The sequence below is a fragment of the Tetrao urogallus genome (assembly GCF_951394365.1).
Source record: "Tetrao urogallus genome assembly, chromosome: 6".
Classification (NCBI taxonomy): domain Eukaryota; kingdom Metazoa; phylum Chordata; class Aves; order Galliformes; family Phasianidae; genus Tetrao; species Tetrao urogallus.
In genome coordinates this window covers 54,896,034-54,913,191 of record NC_136819.1, presented here as the reverse complement: position 1 = coordinate 54,913,191, position 17,158 = coordinate 54,896,034, and the positions used below count along the sequence as shown (strand labels likewise).

General features: G+C 39.4%; 1 protein-coding gene across 1 annotated transcript in view; it reads left to right on the top strand.

Moving 5' to 3' along the window:
* The window catches only part of LRRC9 (leucine rich repeat containing 9), a gene marked incomplete at both ends in the record, with an annotated part of 57,274 nt that overhangs the window by 14,346 nt on the left and 25,770 nt on the right, over nt 1-17,158 (top strand). The window contains 11 exons of the mRNA XM_079537489.1: nt 4,253-4,404; nt 5,583-5,666; nt 7,098-7,316; nt 7,877-8,017; nt 9,338-9,401; nt 9,997-10,067; nt 10,756-10,938; nt 11,853-12,008; nt 13,619-13,815; nt 15,139-15,270; nt 16,581-16,757. Coding sequence (XP_079393615.1) covers nt 4,253-4,404; nt 5,583-5,666; nt 7,098-7,316; nt 7,877-8,017; nt 9,338-9,401; nt 9,997-10,067; nt 10,756-10,938; nt 11,853-12,008; nt 13,619-13,815; nt 15,139-15,270; nt 16,581-16,757 — 1,576 coding nt within the window. The remainder of the gene's footprint in view (nt 1-4,252; nt 4,405-5,582; nt 5,667-7,097; nt 7,317-7,876; nt 8,018-9,337; nt 9,402-9,996; nt 10,068-10,755; nt 10,939-11,852; nt 12,009-13,618; nt 13,816-15,138; nt 15,271-16,580; nt 16,758-17,158) is intronic.

Below are 17,158 nucleotides of genomic sequence, written 5' to 3'. Positions count from 1 at the left end.
ATCCACATTTCCTACAGACTGCTGACTGACACTGCAGTGTGACTGCAGAATACATCCCAGAATTCTTAACGTTCCTTTCATTGCTGAGGGCCTGTTAGCAGCTGTAAAGCAGCACACGATCCAGTTTGTACGTTCCTTCCCTAGATTAAAGCCTCATTAAAGCAACACAGTGGATGGGAACTGCTGATCGCAGCCTGAACTCTGATGACCACCTGAGGCAAGCACTGAGTCAGCTGTGGGAGGCAGGTGAAGGCAATTCAGCTGTGCTACCTGGAAGAGGTGGAGCCTGGCTGCACCTCTCCTGGACCCCATTTAAGGATGGCTGCCACTGAGGAAGGATCTCTTGTGGAGATTGCTCCTTGGGGAGTTCACTGGGAGTTTACAACACAGGTGAGTATTTTCATTGATTCTGACTATTATTTTCATTTATTTTGATTATCTTTCCACTGTGATAAGCTTACCAAGCAGCTGTATGCTTACTGATCTTACCAAGTCTAACCTCTGTATGGTTTCTGACTGTACATACACCATTGTAGAAGCTGTCTTATCAATGCAGCATACAAAAGAGAAACCCCTTCCCTGCCATGTTTTGTGATCACCTTTTTGACAAATCCACAGATCACACAGTTTACTTTATTTATGCTTACAATGGGAGCTCAGGCTGAACCAACTTGCTATGATTGAATCTATATTCCTTTCCTAATACAGAACATGGGGTTTCTTCTCCTGTAAGTGTAGCCACTTGCATTTAGCTGTATTAAAGTGCATGCTGCTGGACTGTGACCATTTAATTAGGTAATTCAAGACATAATGTAGGCATAACTTTATTGTTTACTACTCAACGAGTCTGTGCCATCTACAGATATAACTGGCAGAGACCTATGATAACATTTGGATGACCAATAAAATGATTAGATAGCTTCATAAAGTAGATTAATAATCATTAAAATGTGTTTTTTTCCATTTTCAAGTTTGCTTTTAAGCTAATTCACAATCCATTTAATAATTACTGTGCAAATTTCATGATGTGTTGTTTGTATTTGGGTATTTTGTACTAGAATTGTTTGCCCTTTTTTACTTGCCTTGTCTATACAGTGACATTCAGCAGTGAGAACCTGGCATTTGTTTAACCCCAGTATACAGCTAAGCACCGCAAAGCTGCTCGCTCAGATCCCCCTCCAGCAGGATGGGGCAAAGAGCATCAGAAAGCAAGAAGTTAGAAAATGTGAGGGTTAAGATAGAGGTCACTTAATAAGAAAGAGGGGGAAAACAATGCAAAACACAATTGCACATCATCAGCCAACCCATGCCCAGCCCATCCCCAGGTACAGGCAGCCCACCCAGCTAACTGCCCGGATTTATTGTTCAGAGCGACCAGCACAGCTTCACCAAGGCCAAGTCCTGCCTGGCCAACCTCATGGCCTCCTATGGTGCTGTAACTGCAGCAGTGGACAAAGAGCCACTAATGTAATCCATCTGAACTTCAGTGAAGCCATTGGCAGGATCCTACGTAACACTCCCCTCTAAACTGGAAATACATGGATTTGATGGATGAACCATCCAATGGATGTAGAACTGGTTGCAAAGTCATACCCAGTGGCTTAAGGTCCAGGTGGAGATCAGTGACAAGCAGTGCTCCTCAGGGGTCTGTGCTGGGATCAGTGCTGTAGGCTCTGGGCCAGTGACCACAACAAAAAGTCAGCATGTGTCTACTGGTGCACAGTGCTGTTTTTTGTTTGCACAAAGCAAGCGTGCCAGGATCATGAGCCACTAGGCAACAGCTATTTTATAGATCAACACTGAGCTCGCTTCTGTTAGCATAACACCCAATTCTGAGCTGGGTGTAGAAGTGACTGCAATAATAAAACTTTATATGTAAATAATGCTTTACCTATTGTTTGCTCTTAATGAAGTTTTATTGAGCTTTAATTCTTTCACTTCCCTGTAGGAGACTTTCAACAGCTATCCCCAAGTCTAAGACATTAAAAATAACTCAGGTTTTTTTTTTCCCCATCCTTTTGTTTCTCAGGTTAGTGAGCTTGGACCACAGGGAAACAGAGCCATCCATTCTGCATCGTGTGCTGCGTGACACGGAGGTGCAGCAGGAGTTGCTGGGAAATGACCTTGTCTACCTGAAGTTCAGCCAGTTATTCTAGATAAAACACTAAACCATATTATGCATCTAAGCCACAATTCTGGATTATCTGTAACAATTGTCTGTGCCATACTTGAGATGACGTACTTTCATCCAGCTGATCCTGCAGGTCAGACTGGAACTAGCCTGGGATGCAACCTCCCCAGGTAACACCTATTTCTGACAGTGCCAAAAGCAAGTGCGCTTCATTCCCTGTCACGTTTGTGCTCACGGTTCACAGCACTGATGCAAACGCAGTGACTGCATCACAAGTGTTGTGTCAAATCCTAGAAGCCTTTCTCAGGCTTGTTTCAGCAACGTTTTTCTAGCCCCAGCAGCAATAACAGCTCTGCATTATGAGGTGGAGACATCAATGTCACTAGCTTCATGTTTCAAAGTAATGTCAGCACATCCTACTAATCTACCTGCCTCCCATTACAGCTGAAAGGGTGACATTTCCCAATGGCTTAACAAAGGTGCTGTTATGTTTAACACTTTAAAATATACAGCCACGCCTTACACCAAGATATTTAGATTGCTAAAATAATAAATAAATAAACCACCCAAACTGCTTATTTTTACCTAATACTCAAAGCTAATTAGAGTGTGTACAGTTCTTCAGAGATAAGGCAGAGGTTATATTTTGGAAACAAGCTCTCTATTTTAAATACTTACATGTAGTTTATCATCGCTTCCTCCTGGCACTTAATATAGTATTTGATCTAAATATGCCTTGGTCTGTAGAGTTAGAAGCACTTTGATTAATAAATGACACATGGAAGTCAGAAATAAACCAATGATACAAAGCAGAAGCAACCAAAAAGCTGCACAAAGATTGCAAACAATATTTTTCAAGGCCAGAGACCCTTCCACAAACAAACATAGCAATCACTTCCAGCAACTTCAGTGAGTTCAAGTCACCACCACCCTACAAAAACACCAGAAGGCATAGGCAGAAACACGTGTCCATAAAATACAGTGAGCCATAAGAACCTGATGAGCATCAGTTTTGAAAGTTTCTGTGGTAGTCAGCAAAACTACAAGGACAATTCCCAAAGTAAATTTACAGCAGCGAGGCACCATCAGCAATTAACTACTTGCTTTGATTATGTTATGAAATTATATTGAAAGGCTTTAGCAGAATTAGAGCAGAATGTGCCACAGCGGAAGGTGAAGGATAACACACTTGAGATGATTAATTCTGACTGTGATAGGTTTGAAAGCCCCTTAGATCAAAAGAGAAATCTAACAACTGCTGCCAGATGTTTTTAAAGGACTGTGTATGCAAATATGTGTTTTACCATCTTCATGCAACAAATGCAGCAACACTATCTAGTTCTTAATGAGCTGCGTTCACAATTAATAATGGAATACTGCCCTGCATGTCTGCTGCAGTTGAAGAGATTAGGGATATCACTACACGCTGTAGATTCCCAGAGCAGGTCACCCTGAGATCATTCAGTCACTTAGGACAAAAATGTTGATTCTCTAATTATTCCCTTCTGGTAAGAGAGGAGCATCTTCCAGTAAAGCAGAAATCCCTGAACCCAAATTAGATCATTTGGCTTTCCTCGGTGCCAACGGTGAGTCATTCACTTGCACTCTCCAAAACAAAAGCTGTTGCAATTTGCTACTGATAATACCAGTGAATATCTGGGTTTGGATGCAGTGCCCACTTTTATTGCTGCATCCTTCAATCACTATTTAAAAAATACTAGAGAGATCACAAAATGGTAAGAACTGGCCTAGCTGCCTAAGCTAACTTACTGAGAGGGCTGTCTCTGGATGCTTTGCCAATAGGGAAGAAAAGGAGTCATTTGCTGAACAGGGTGCTCTCTTTGCAGGATCCACTGTAAAGGAAGCAGGACATTCTCCCTTAAGTAAAATGACCTTGCAGTTTCTTTGGAGAAAGCTCTGAATAGATAAGAGTGTTGTTTCTTTGAAATGGAGAAGTGTGCAGAGTTTTCACAGCATTACCAGCTGCTTTTTTTAATTTAAAGCTGTTCCTTTACACACTTGTTACAGCACGTCCACTTGGGAACTCATGTATTTGTTTCCTTACAGACTTCTGCCGCAACAAGCCCGCTAACTCTGTGCCTTTGGTTACGTGAATTGCAGCCCCTGCAGGCAGGGAAGTCCAAAAGCTCACGAATATCCTGTGTAACGCACATAACGCTTACGAGGCGTTGGAGCGACACCTGGCGGCAAGCCGCAGCAGTGCAAGTACAAAACAACGCTTCGCGCCATTTTCTTACCCTGCACTAAAAACGGTGAGAAACGTGAATGCAGACATCGCCACAACCCCCTGCGGTCTGCAGTAAACTCACCCCCTCGCTCCGTTTCACGATGGACCCCATTTTCTACTGAGAAATCCTACCGCTGGAAAGCGCTCAGCCTGCCGCGCTTCATGCAAAAGGAAAAAAAAAAAAAGTGATTTCAACACGTTGTTCTTATAGAATGAATGGCTCAATGAGCACAGCTCTTTCGGTCAGAGGGGTACATTCTGCCTCACACCCACGTTTCTAATTGATTTTAGCAAGTCGTTTCCAGCAGGTCTGTTCAACTGGAGTCACTGGAAATACTGGGCTGAGCACCGCGCCCTGACGTAACCAACAAGGCCGGCGCCCCTGCGGAGCGAAGCCCGCCCTCCTCTCGCACCCACGCCTCCGATTGGCTGCCGGCCTGCTGATGGGCGGGGCGACGCGGTCTCCTAGGCGACGCGTTGGTGGCGGGAAGCGTTCCGCTCTCTGGGGAGACCGCGTTCCAGAAACGATGCTGGCAAAGCTGTGCCCTCAGTAGGCGGGGTGGGACAAAACCAGTTGCTTCCTATGTCCGATCTGGGTCTGGTGTAAATTCCTCTGCTGTCTCATCTCTGTTCTTGTCCTGCAGCGCTCACCACAGGGGTTGTGTGCCATGAAATACAAAAGCAGTGGAGATACAGATAGATAAAGATGTAATCTGGGCTGTGTGCTTAGTGCTTTCAAAAGGAAAACTAAAAAAGAAGAAAACAAAGCAAAACAACAGCAACAACAAAAGCCAATCAGTCATATTTTTTATGCACAAACAAGCATTTGTTAATGCTGGAGAGTAATTGTAACATTCTTTTCTCACCTTTACAATTTGTGCAAATAGAACTGAGCCCAGTGCAGAAGGAAGCGGTGTCATTCCCCATCCTTCCGGATGGAGGTTGGAATACCCTCTGCTGCGGTACAGAATCTACAAATGCTCATTAAACCAGTGATTAATTGAGATATTCCAGGCACTTCCTGCTGCTGTAGCCTCCATTGAGAGTGCATTAGAAATACAGATTCTGGAATGCAATCTTCTAGGAATTTAGATTAATTTATTATCACTATTATTTTACAAATTTCTTGGAAATCCCGTGCCTCCGTAAATTACATGGGTAGCTACACAGCTAATAATATTGCTATCTTTTTCTTCTCCTAAGAAACAGCCATCACTGCAGAAAACTCAAGAAGTGATGCAAAGTGAAAACCAAACCCAGAACCCTGAGGGGATAATTAAAGAGCTGGTAAGATATTTGGTCCTTTTTGTTCATCTGTTTTGTTGTTGTTTTTCTATTTCTTTTTTTTATTTTTAATCTTCCTCGCTGTTTCTGTAATTATCAGTATTTTTGCTGGGACACAGTTACTTTTGGCTTCTCCAGAGACACCATTGTAGCATAGCCTCCATTCTGGAATGCCCCAAAGGTTGTATGGGGTACGTCCTAACAAGAACTTATGGTGATCTCAACATTTCATAAATGTGGTAAAAACATTCATATTCAAGATGCAGAAATAAGAACCTCACAGAATCACAGGATTGTAGGGGTTGGAAGGGATCTCTAGAGATCACTGAGTCCAACCTCCTCTTTTAAGAGGTTGTCTTCAAAGAACTTACCTTTTAGGTACATTTCCTTGCTTTGTTTCTTGAGAAGTGCTATACAGGAATATTTTTATACAGAAAGAAAAATAATCTTGTTATATACACCTCATCAAAAAAGCTAGTAGCTGTGACTAAGTTACACATTTTTGTAGATTGTTATGAGCAGAGTCAGCCAATAAACTATTAGAAACTTCATCTCCCATGAACTGGTTAGGATTTTAAAATGAGGTCGCAGTCCACATTCACTCAAAGTGTCTAAAGATCTACATATGTTCATCACAGTCAGTGGAAATAAGGATAGGATTCATCTGCATACATACAGCCATTTAGTGTCATTTTATCTGCTTTAAGGTACCTGAACAGCAGCTGCCAGATACATTTAAGTCCTCTGAAACAGCACTGGATATATGCTGTGTGGTCAGCTGAGTCACATCACGTATTGTAAAGGAACCCTGCAGAATAATGAATTTAATATAAACACTTCCTGTGGTGATCTGAGTGAGTTTTCAGGGTTCTCTGGCTATACTGGATAAATCTCTTGACTAACATGAGAGTAAGAGTTTCACATGTAGGTAGCTACACATGTAGATACCTTAATCTCAGACCGAATCTCATCTGTAATGAAATTGCATGTGAACTTCTTACTTTTTGGCCAAACACTTGTATTATTACACAGAAGTAGAAAGCAAAACTACAAAACTGCTAAAGTTACCATCCATATACCTGTATGTGAATGTATGTGTACATATGCTAGCTTATAGATAAATTTCTGGATTTCTGGATTTTAATCTTCATTAAAAGTAGCATATTTGAAAATTACTTTGTTTTAAAATGAAGGTGCATTCTGAGGTTTGATAAGAAGAACTCACGGAATACTTTGAAAGTGACTTATGAACAGAAGAAGGCTATTTAACTGTTTCATAATGAGCGCGGTCCTAATTGCAAACACATTTTGATGCATGGGAAGCTTGAAGAGAACTGAAGCTAAGCAGAACTGTACTGTCAGTAAGATGTTGTACTTTATAACTTATTTTTTACACTGGATGTAAAGAGAATAATGGTTGCATTTTGTTTCCAGTGCGTATGCAATGGATTGTCTTATGAGAACATTGATCAAGAGGGACTGAAGACAACAGCGCTGGAGATGTTTTTCTCAGGTTACCCTAGAATTGTAGGCATGAAATATTTCCCAAATTTAACTACTCTCACTCTTGTTGGGCAACACATTGAAAACATTACAGGCCTGAAGCACTGCTTGTTGCTCAGAGAGCTGTGGATTGCTGAATGCTGTTTAGTGGTAAGTTAATCCACTTTCTTTCTAGCCAATGTTAACCAATTTCCAGACCTTTTCAATAACTGTAAGTTTGTTTCACAAGCACTTCTGTTTGTTTGAGGCAGAGCAAGCAGAACTCCTTTTAAAAGGAGTTTGGATCTGGCACTTTTAATTTAAGCATGCAAAAATCATGTTTTAGGTGCAGATCAAGTAACCCCTTTTGAAATATTTATTAATTATCTGTTAAATATTTCTATTTAATTATTTTTAATAACCTACAGTTGGATTTTTTAATTTCAAACTATATATTTTTTAACCGTAGCAGGTATATTGAAAACTTTTCCAGACAACTGGTTAGAACATAAACATTTCCATGAGAATAATACTGCATTTAAAGTCACATAATTATCATGAGCTACTACTCTTTCTTTGTTAGGTTAATGGAAATCTTTGTAAATTAGTATAATTGTTCTCAAAGGGTGTGGTATCAAATTGCTCAGAACTACCTGGCAATGCTCTGTGGTGCGCTGACAGAAAGAGTGACATTTTATTTGGTGCTGCAAATACATCTTCTTCTATTTTAGAGAATAAGTGGTCTACAAAAATGTGTAAATTTAGAAAAGCTTTACCTTTATTGCAATGAAATTTCCAAGATTGAAAATCTGGAAGCCCTAACAAAGCTGAGCGTACTTTGGTTGAATAATAACCAGATCAAAAACATAGAGGTGAGTCTGCTCTTTTTGTTATAGTTTCTTCTAATTTGTCCAGTGCATGGCATATTAGTAGTATGAAATCTAAATATGTTATTAAGTAAGGCTAACTTTCAGAATAAAAAGGGCAATGTCAATCTTCAGTATACAAGAACTAAGGCTGAAACATTATTTGGAATCGAGTGGCTGTCATGATTTTCTGCATATGCAGAGTTAACTTCCTGAGCCATTTTCCAACCTCTGTGACTACTGATGAGGAAAGGATTTTTGTGGGTGTGTTCTTACAAGTGCAGACTTCTGTCTGCATTTCAGCATTATGTAAAAGATTGGCATTTAATTTTTATGCATTTTCTTGTCTTGGAAGGACGAGCACCTATTCAGAAGAATTTCTATCCTGGGTTTTTCTCAGGCTGTCACATGTCAAATTACCTCCTAGGAAAAAAAATGGTTTCTTCTATCTCACCTCAAAATTAATCTTCATTCTGAACTTTGGGATGGAGTTCAGTCCAGAACTAGCAAGATTTCTGCCATTAGCAGTTGGGCATGTAAAAGGAGAAGAAATGTATAAATGCTCATTTCTAGCAAAAGACAACATAGCATTTTGAAGTACCTGACTCACATCAGGAAGAGAGAATGCTGCAGCCCAGTCTGCCTTACCAAGAGAGAGTTCATGAAAACAAGGCAGAAGGAGATAGTGATACCAAGATAAAATAGCTGAAAGTAGTTAGAGTAGAAGGAGGTGCTGATGGGGATCAAGTTATTGTGAATCTCGAAAGCCAGCATGAGGAAGGAATAGAAATCAAAGTTGAGCGTGCTGATAGAGAAGGGGAGCTGACAGAGAACACGTGTAAAGGCACTACAGTGTTACAAGGTAGAAATTATTATTGGTTAGTGAGCACACTACAAATATCAGTGACATCTCTCTGCAAAGAACTGCAGTGTCACCATGAAGACAAATGATTGACATCAGTGATGCAGTTCCTGTGATGTCCCGAGGCCAAGACATGGGCTGTAGCCAAAAGCGAATGAGTACTCATGGCAGGAGGCATCATCTGTTCAGCTTTTCATACACAGCTGTGAAACTAAGGCTGGAGGACCACGTTTATTTCCATTGCAGTATCATTTACAAAGGCTTTCCAAGCTCTTTCCCCCTGGGCAAATGCATTCTCTCTTTCCATGTCAAAAGAAAGCTATAGTTTACAACAGAGGCTAACATTGTTTAGACTCCAGTCAAATTTATTTTTACATTTGAATGATCTGCTTCTTGGCCTCCAGGCTCTTCAGCATTTGCAGTGCTATATTAGATTAAAACTGTATTGTTTAAAACATTCACAGGGCTTACATACTCTGCAGAATTTGCAAGAGGTCAACTTTGCTGGAAACCTAATAACAAAAATAGGTAAGTAATTTTAGTCTGGCATCTCTAGTGTGAGAATTTTGATTGCTATTGTATTTGGTTTAATCTTCCTCTCATTCTAATAGCAAAATTCTTATCACCTTGCATGGTTTAGAGTCACACCCAATATGCAATCCTGAACATGCAAAGTCCATGTCAGAAATCCCTAGGGTTCATCTTTGCACCAACATCCCTTCCATTGCTGCAGCCGTGTCAAAGAAGACAGAAAATAGGCATCAGTGTTGTTTATTTTTCTTTTTCACTGCTTTTAGTATAAAGGGCTTCTAGTTTAAATCAAATCTGTTTGGTTACAAGTAGCACTGTAAGTTGATTCTGCATTTCTAAACAAATAGTACAGAACCTACAAGTTTTGCTTCATTTCTCTTTATCAGTAACAAAACAATCTTCCAAATGCTATTTCCTGTCTTTGGGTGGAAATGGAAAAGAATATAATAGGTATGTGTGATTTTTTTGTTTGTGTTCAACAAACCCACAGAAGTGCTTATTTCATTATGTGATTGAACTACGGATGGAAATGTAGATATTCTAGTAGACAGCTGCATTTTCTTGACTGCGGTTTGTATTTCTTTAATTTTAGGAAGTTGCTTGGACTTCAATACAAAAATTGAAAAAATAAACCTCTCTCATAACAAATTATCTTCCTTCAAGGTATGTTCACACTTCCTACCTCTTTTAGATGTGTTTTTTCGTGTGTGCTTGTTTGTTTTTGTTTGTTTTTCAGTGATGCTTGGAGAGAGCATCTGACTTTTCAGTGTGGTATTGGAGGATCTGGGTATTGGCAATATTAAACTACCATAATGACATTTACCTGGTCCCTTTGTACTTCAGACTTGTGGCTCTTTGTGTTATTTTTGATGTTTAAAGTCCTGTAAGTCTTATCTTTACTGAAAATATTTCAAACATTTTTGTTCAGTGACCCCACATTTGTCTTTCAAGCTCGAGCAAGGCCAAGTCAGGCTCTTGAGCAAACAATCTCTTCTTGAGAATTACTTCTTCACAGAGATTGAACATCATTTCAAACTTTTACTGTGCTTTTCACTGATTGCTTACAGGTTGTTTTTTTCCCAAATTTCATGCAATCCCTAGAAAACGAGAATTCCCAGCTCTATGTGAACCTTCAACGTTCTGTAAAATTGCACGAGCCCTTCCTCATGAATACTGCTGTATCTCTGCTCCTTTTCTTCTTCCCTCCCTTTTCCTACTGTGTCCTTAGTTCTGTATATGCTCTTTGTTATTAAAGCCCCCCCAGTCTTTGTGCTGAAATGCAGTGAAGTACCCATTCTTTAAATAAGGCCTAGTGGCATGCTGTTATTACAGCTTTTTCCTTGTTTTTCAGGAACTCACAAATTTGTCAAGACTACCTAACTTAAAAGATTTGGCCCTAAATGATCCCCTGTACGGACCCAACCCTGTTTGCCTTCTTTCTAACTATGCCATCCACGTGCTGTATCACATACCACAGCTTCAAAGGCTGGATACATATGACGTTTCTCAAAAGCATATCAAGATTCTGGCAGAGGTAATTCGGACTTTATGAATGGCTTTTTTTTACTGGTGATGGATTTTTCTGCTGTCTCTGAGTTTCAGCCAGCTTACGGGAGTGCTTTACGTTACTGCTCCATACTGGATTAGGTTGTCAACATTTTGAGTTTTGGCTTGGTCTTAAAATTTCTGGGCTCTTTTCTTTATGTATGATATTGTGTTGAAAGAAGTTCTTTTGTCTCACAGAAATCTGAATGTATGCAATTTGCTATGGGGAAAAAATGCTATCTTGTGATTGAGATACTTTCAGATGTCTTGCTATCCATGTAGAGCATCTTTACATCATAGAAAATAAAGTTCTGTGCTTAAGAATATACAAAAAAACTGTGACTGATTTCACCTCTCAGTGAAGGAAGTCATGCAGCGTATTTCAGTGTGGAATACATAGTGTGAATCTTCATCCTTTTGCTTTGGAATGTTTTACTGGGGGAGATATGCTTGTACCACATGAGAAGAAGAGCTCATGGCAGCAAGTGGTCTCAGATGAGAAGTGTTTGTTGGTTCATCCAGAACAGTGAGAGCATTTTCCTAATGATATTACTGAACATTTCTGGATGTAGACCCAGAACTAAGTGAGGTTCATGGAATGAAGCCATGGTTGAATCTGTAGCAACAACACAAAATTGTTAGGATGTTCATACAAATACTATTATTGGTTGTTAAAAACTGAATTATAAGAACGTGTTCATTGCAAGACGCCATCTGATGTCTGATGATCAAATACAAACAAATTCAAATATGCTAAAATGATATTTAGAAATGCAGAAGGAATATGTGATGCACAGTTTGCAAGGTTAATGCCTTGTTTTGCAGCGTTCTTCAGGAATAAGCTGTGTGACACTTCAAACTTTTTAGTAACAAATTAATGACCTCCTTTTTTAATTTTTAAAGACTACAATTATGAAAAAAATAACGTACTGTCACATGCATGTAAAAAGTGTCCAGAGACAGCTCCATGGCAAGCTTGAGGAGCTAAAGGAAAGGAAAAGCAGACTGCAGAGTTTGCCAGAAAATAAGATAAAGTTGTTCAGCTGCAACATAAAACAAGTAAGTTTAAATAGCCTGAAATGTCAGCAGAGATGTATTGTTTAAAACAAGTAGCAGTGACTGTTGAGAAGAATTATTTTATTTATATTTTATTTTTCCTGATGGAGTCAATTAAAGGCACATCTTAATGTAAATAAATAAAATCAGGCTTTCACATCCTTAAATATGTGCAGTTCCAGTTTGGTTTTCACCATTAAGGTTATATTCATTGATATTCAGCAAAGTATTTCATGAAAGTGCATCAGCTTTTACTAATCTTTGTAATCTGGGAGTCCATTTCTGCCTGAAAGGTAGTCCTTTTTGTGTCTGGGACTTCAGTTGTTGCAAGGGATCCATTTCCAAGTTCAGTTCTTCTAGGTTCATAATTATGTAAACGTGGTGCCTCAAACCTTCAGTGAGTGCTTTAGCCAATGCTTTTCTAGCTGGAACAGAGTCAAGATGAAAGTGCAACCCAGCACAGCGGACAAGGTAGGATGCACACTTCATGTGGTAAACTGAAGTTCGAGTTGCTGTTTTTATTCATCCAGACCAGAAGCTCACAAGGCACGTTCCAGGTTCCTAGATTATTAAGTTGTTGTCTGTTCTAGTTGACACTGTGAACACTGATGAAGGCTCCGTGTTCAGCTTGCTGTATCTTTTGCATTTTAGAAAGGTATTTTTGTTTGCTTTTGTTTTTCCCTTACCCAAGGTAGGTTTGCTTTTTGGATTTGTTTGTTGATGGTTTTGTTTTTCTGATTCCCAGCTGATTCGTCTGTTCCCTTTCCTTTGACAGCAGCATATAAGTAACAGTGTGGATCAGATTCCAGTTGCATCAGTGCATCCATGTGATTCTTAAAAGAAAAGAACAGTATCACAGACTCTGTACAGCAATTTGTAAACATTCCTAGTAGGTTTTTAATCCACTTTGGAGCATAAATGCCTGCGGATAGTTCAAGATAGTTCACTCTGCCTAAATACTCCAGTGGGAGTATTATTTAAAATAAATATACGCACAGAGTTGCTTTCTGTTTTATGAAAGCCAGAATCCCTGCGTGTTATTCCAAAGGACTGAAATGCAGTTCATTGTCTTGCTGTAGATAATTTCAGCTGCGTAAGGGCTTGATTAATCCTGAAGGTGTACTTCAGGAAATAATGAGAAGAGTTTCGATTCCACTCAGCAGTGAGTGATTACTGTGCCTCACGGTGGACAGACATGGAGAGATAAATGGTCCCTGCCATTAAGTGTTTAAGAAAAGCTGCAGTTCCATTCTAACTCTGCTGTCCGACTCTTTTCCTTCCTGAGACACGCAGCATAATGAACTTACACTGGGGAGCCCATCCTGCCTGAGCAAAACAGTGGTCTGATTGACATGAATAGGAGCAGGATGCAAAAGAAAAATGTGTGCATCTACTCAGAGTAAAGCTGTCCCTTTGGCTAATTAACTTCTTTTCTACTCACTAATCAAGAGCTAATATTTATTTATTGAAATAATTTTCTGCTTTGATGTTTTGAGATACGTATTTTAGTACACAGCTGGAGTGTTTATGTGTTGAGGAAACTTAAGATAATTTTCATGCCATGCTTTAACTTAATCTCTCTCCTCAGAATCATGATGTGTTATTTTTATTAGCTGGAATGTGAACTGGACAAGATGGAAATGCTGGATAAAACAGCAAATAGTGAATCTCAAAGGAGAAGGAATCTGGCAGCTGAAAATTCAGGTCATGACAAGGAAGATGCAGAAAAGGCATGCCTTGAGAAGGCATTTGTACAAAAAATAAATGCCATGAAGGAAAGAATAACATTCTGGAACAGAAAACTGGATGAGTATGTTTAGTGAATTTTTTAGGAAAAGAAATGTAATGTTTTCAATATTAATATTTGGATACAGGTGGTGGTGGTGGTTAGGAAGTTAGCAGCAGGACTTGAAGCCTCTCTAACATTCGATTTGGATGAGGTCCAAACTTGGGAGTGTTGCAAATGTCATTAAAGTGACAATTCTTTGTGTTCTCAGTTATTAGATTCAGGCCAGTTTCTAGCAGAGATGTTGCCACTCCTGCTATTGATGGTCTCAGTGAATAAAAAGGTTTGAACAAAAATAACTGGAATGTGTGTCTATACTGGACCAGTGCTTGGAAAAGATTTCTGGGCCTTTAAACAGTAGACATTCCTAGCAAAACACTGTGGGTTTTGTTTTCTTGTTTTCTTTCCACTTGTAATCCCAATGTGATTTTAGTGATTTCCCTTTCTTGACATTGTTATTTCTGGCTTAGTGCTTTGTGTGTCAGATTGCCCTAAAGTCAATGACCAGCAGAAGGTCTCTCACAGCAGGGCGTGTGCAGAGTAGCAGTGATACCACGAGCATGGTGCTAAATGCGCCGTGGGTCTGAAGCTCACTCTCCACAGTTTTCCTGATGACTCTCCTCTGAAGGGTGGAAAGCTGTCTGTTCTCTCTGTGGTGCTTTGCAGGATGCTTAAGGCATACTGTGCTCCTTTCGGTGTGGCCAGTTCTTGCTTTGTTTTTGTGGATAAGACCAATAAAGGCTGTTCCTATTAGCAAGAGTTGTACAGAGTCTGTAGAGCATCTAGCTCCAAAGGAATCGTTTGGTTTTTGCATTTGGGTAGAAATAATATATTGAGAGAGTACAGCTTAAAAGCTCGCTCATAAGGTGGAGAGGCAGTTGATTGTGTCAAGAGTGGAACAGTTTATGGAGTGGGAGAGCTTGTACTGTGAAATATATTGCCTTTACTCACACAGATTTCAGTCCAGTGCCTCCCACTGAACCTAAGGCCGTCATCTTTTTATTAGTACTGCAATTTGGATTGGTATCATTATGAACAATAAAGAGAAATTAAGACCTCGCCCTGAAAGAGGTAATTCATAAAATTACAGCACAATGGAACTGATGAATCTTGTGTTACGGTCAGTACAGGACCTTACTTACCCACAGTTGTGATAGTAAGATTTTTTTTGTGATGCTAGATTTTTTTCTTAAAAGTCAGTAGTTCTAAAATCAGTAGTTCTAGAATCATTGATTTCTTTTTATTCCTATTTTTAAAAAGCTAGATTAACTCCTCTCTCTTACCATACTAATTTATGCATGTTCATAGTCTGTTGTTTTAGACAAAGTTTTTGTTTCTTTTTTGCAGAATTGAAAAATATTACCTAACAGAAATGAAGAAGAAGAAGAAGAGTTTTAACTTGTTAGTCCAATTCTTGTTGTTGGAATTGGAAACAGTGGGAAACATTCGCTTTGAAGAAGGTTTATCAAATAGTCCCTGGTAAACTTCTTACTATACTCTAAAAGTTCCAGTTAACGCTTCATTTGTGGACAGCTGATTCCTTCATCTTCTCTCAATGATGGACTAGGCTAAAGCTTTGACTCCAAAAGAATGACTATTTTTAAGAAGAAAAAATTACCCAATTGCTTTATAACAACACTGACAGTAATGTTTACTCTGTGTTCCTAGAGATTTCTATTGTGAAGGAGCATTAGAAGGTGCTTACATAATCTTTGTATGAGTAACCTTGAAACTCATTTGAGGAGAGATTCAAATTTAGGTTGGCAGTGTTTCAAGGGCTGTTTTCTGCTTGAGTACTCCAAGCTCGTCCAGCTCAGCTCTGCCTTCCTGTTGTGCTCAGGGATGTTTGTTAGAGCTGCAGGTAGCCCTGTACTTACAGATTCAATTTGAGGTTGTTCATCAATAGCATTCTGATTATTTTTAGCATTACTTTCTCAAGCCAAGGATCTTTCGGTTTAAAAATATTAATAAATGTTTTTGCTTAGAAATTAATAAACTGCTCTTGTAGGGAGGTCAATGAATCTCAGGTTTTTTGAATGAGTATTCTTAGCACAAAATCTTTTTGAGAAATGCAGTCGGAATGATTAATGCAAACAATAAAAGCTTTGCCCTGTGTTCTTCAGAAAATTTTCCACTGATTGAAAAACTGTGGAAGATTCTGCACTTCTAGACTGAATTTCTTCTTAAGGAGTCTGACTACCAAGGAAATTGTTAAAGAATTTTATTGTACCAAATGGAATTACAGGAGCCAGTCTTAGCAGTCGGCACAGAGTCAAGGGCCGTGTGTTTATTAAGTGAGCTGACTTGAGTACCACAGGTAGAACAGGGTAGATGGTAGAACAGAACTCTGAGCTCCAGTCCCCAGACTCCCAGCTAGACAGTGGACCACCTCTTCTTCCTCAAGTTTTAAGCTAGAAACTGTTGAAGGTTCTTGCAGACTCTGCTCACTTCATGCATGGCTTCACTTATAAGCATAGATCTGCTAATCTGTGTAGTGAGGTAGGATTTAAACAGACTGTAGATACAAGAGTGCAAGTAGAGAAAAAGAACACAGAAAAGAATCACGTATGGTTGGGTGTTGATGTTTGATCCTTAACTTTGAATGCGGCGTTGGAATACAATTAGGTAAATTTATGTATCTCCATCTGAGAGAATGAAGTTGTAATGAAATGAAACAGGCTGGATGTATTGCTTGTGATTCTTTTGAATAGGGAACTGAATAAAATAATGTGGGTTGCGCTGAAGAAGAAAATAGTAACACTGTTTCCTCTGTGTATTTCCACATTCAGGTTTAGTTCCTGTTGCGATCTAATTCAGTCACGATTTTGTAGCAGGGATTTCAGAGCGTATGATATCATTGGAGTGAAAATAAACCGTGCATTCAGAGTGCACAACCAAATCCTAAGGCTGATATTTGAAGAGAAGCTCCAAGCGTTTCTGGAAAAAGAAACCTTCAGTGTAGCAGAGTAAGTGCATAAGTGCTATTTAGTGCAGCACTGCCATGTGAACAAATTAAAATCTGTGATTTCAGAGAGTAAATTTGCTTAACCTTCTTGCTTAACCTTTTGCTTAACCTTTTTCATAGGACTATGAAGAAGTTTTCCTCAGATAAAGACCTTAAAGACCATTTAGTTTCAACCTCCCTGTCACAAGCAGGGATACCTCCCAGCAGAGCAGCTTGCCCAGAGACACATCAAACTGCCTGGAGCACTTCCAGGGACAAGCACACACAACTTCTCAGGGCAGCCTGTGCCAGTGCCTCACCACCCTTACAGTGAAAAATTTGTTCCTTACATCATCCCTAAATCTACCTTCTTTTAGTTTGAAGCCCTTATCCCTTGTCATATCACTACATGCCCTTGTAAAA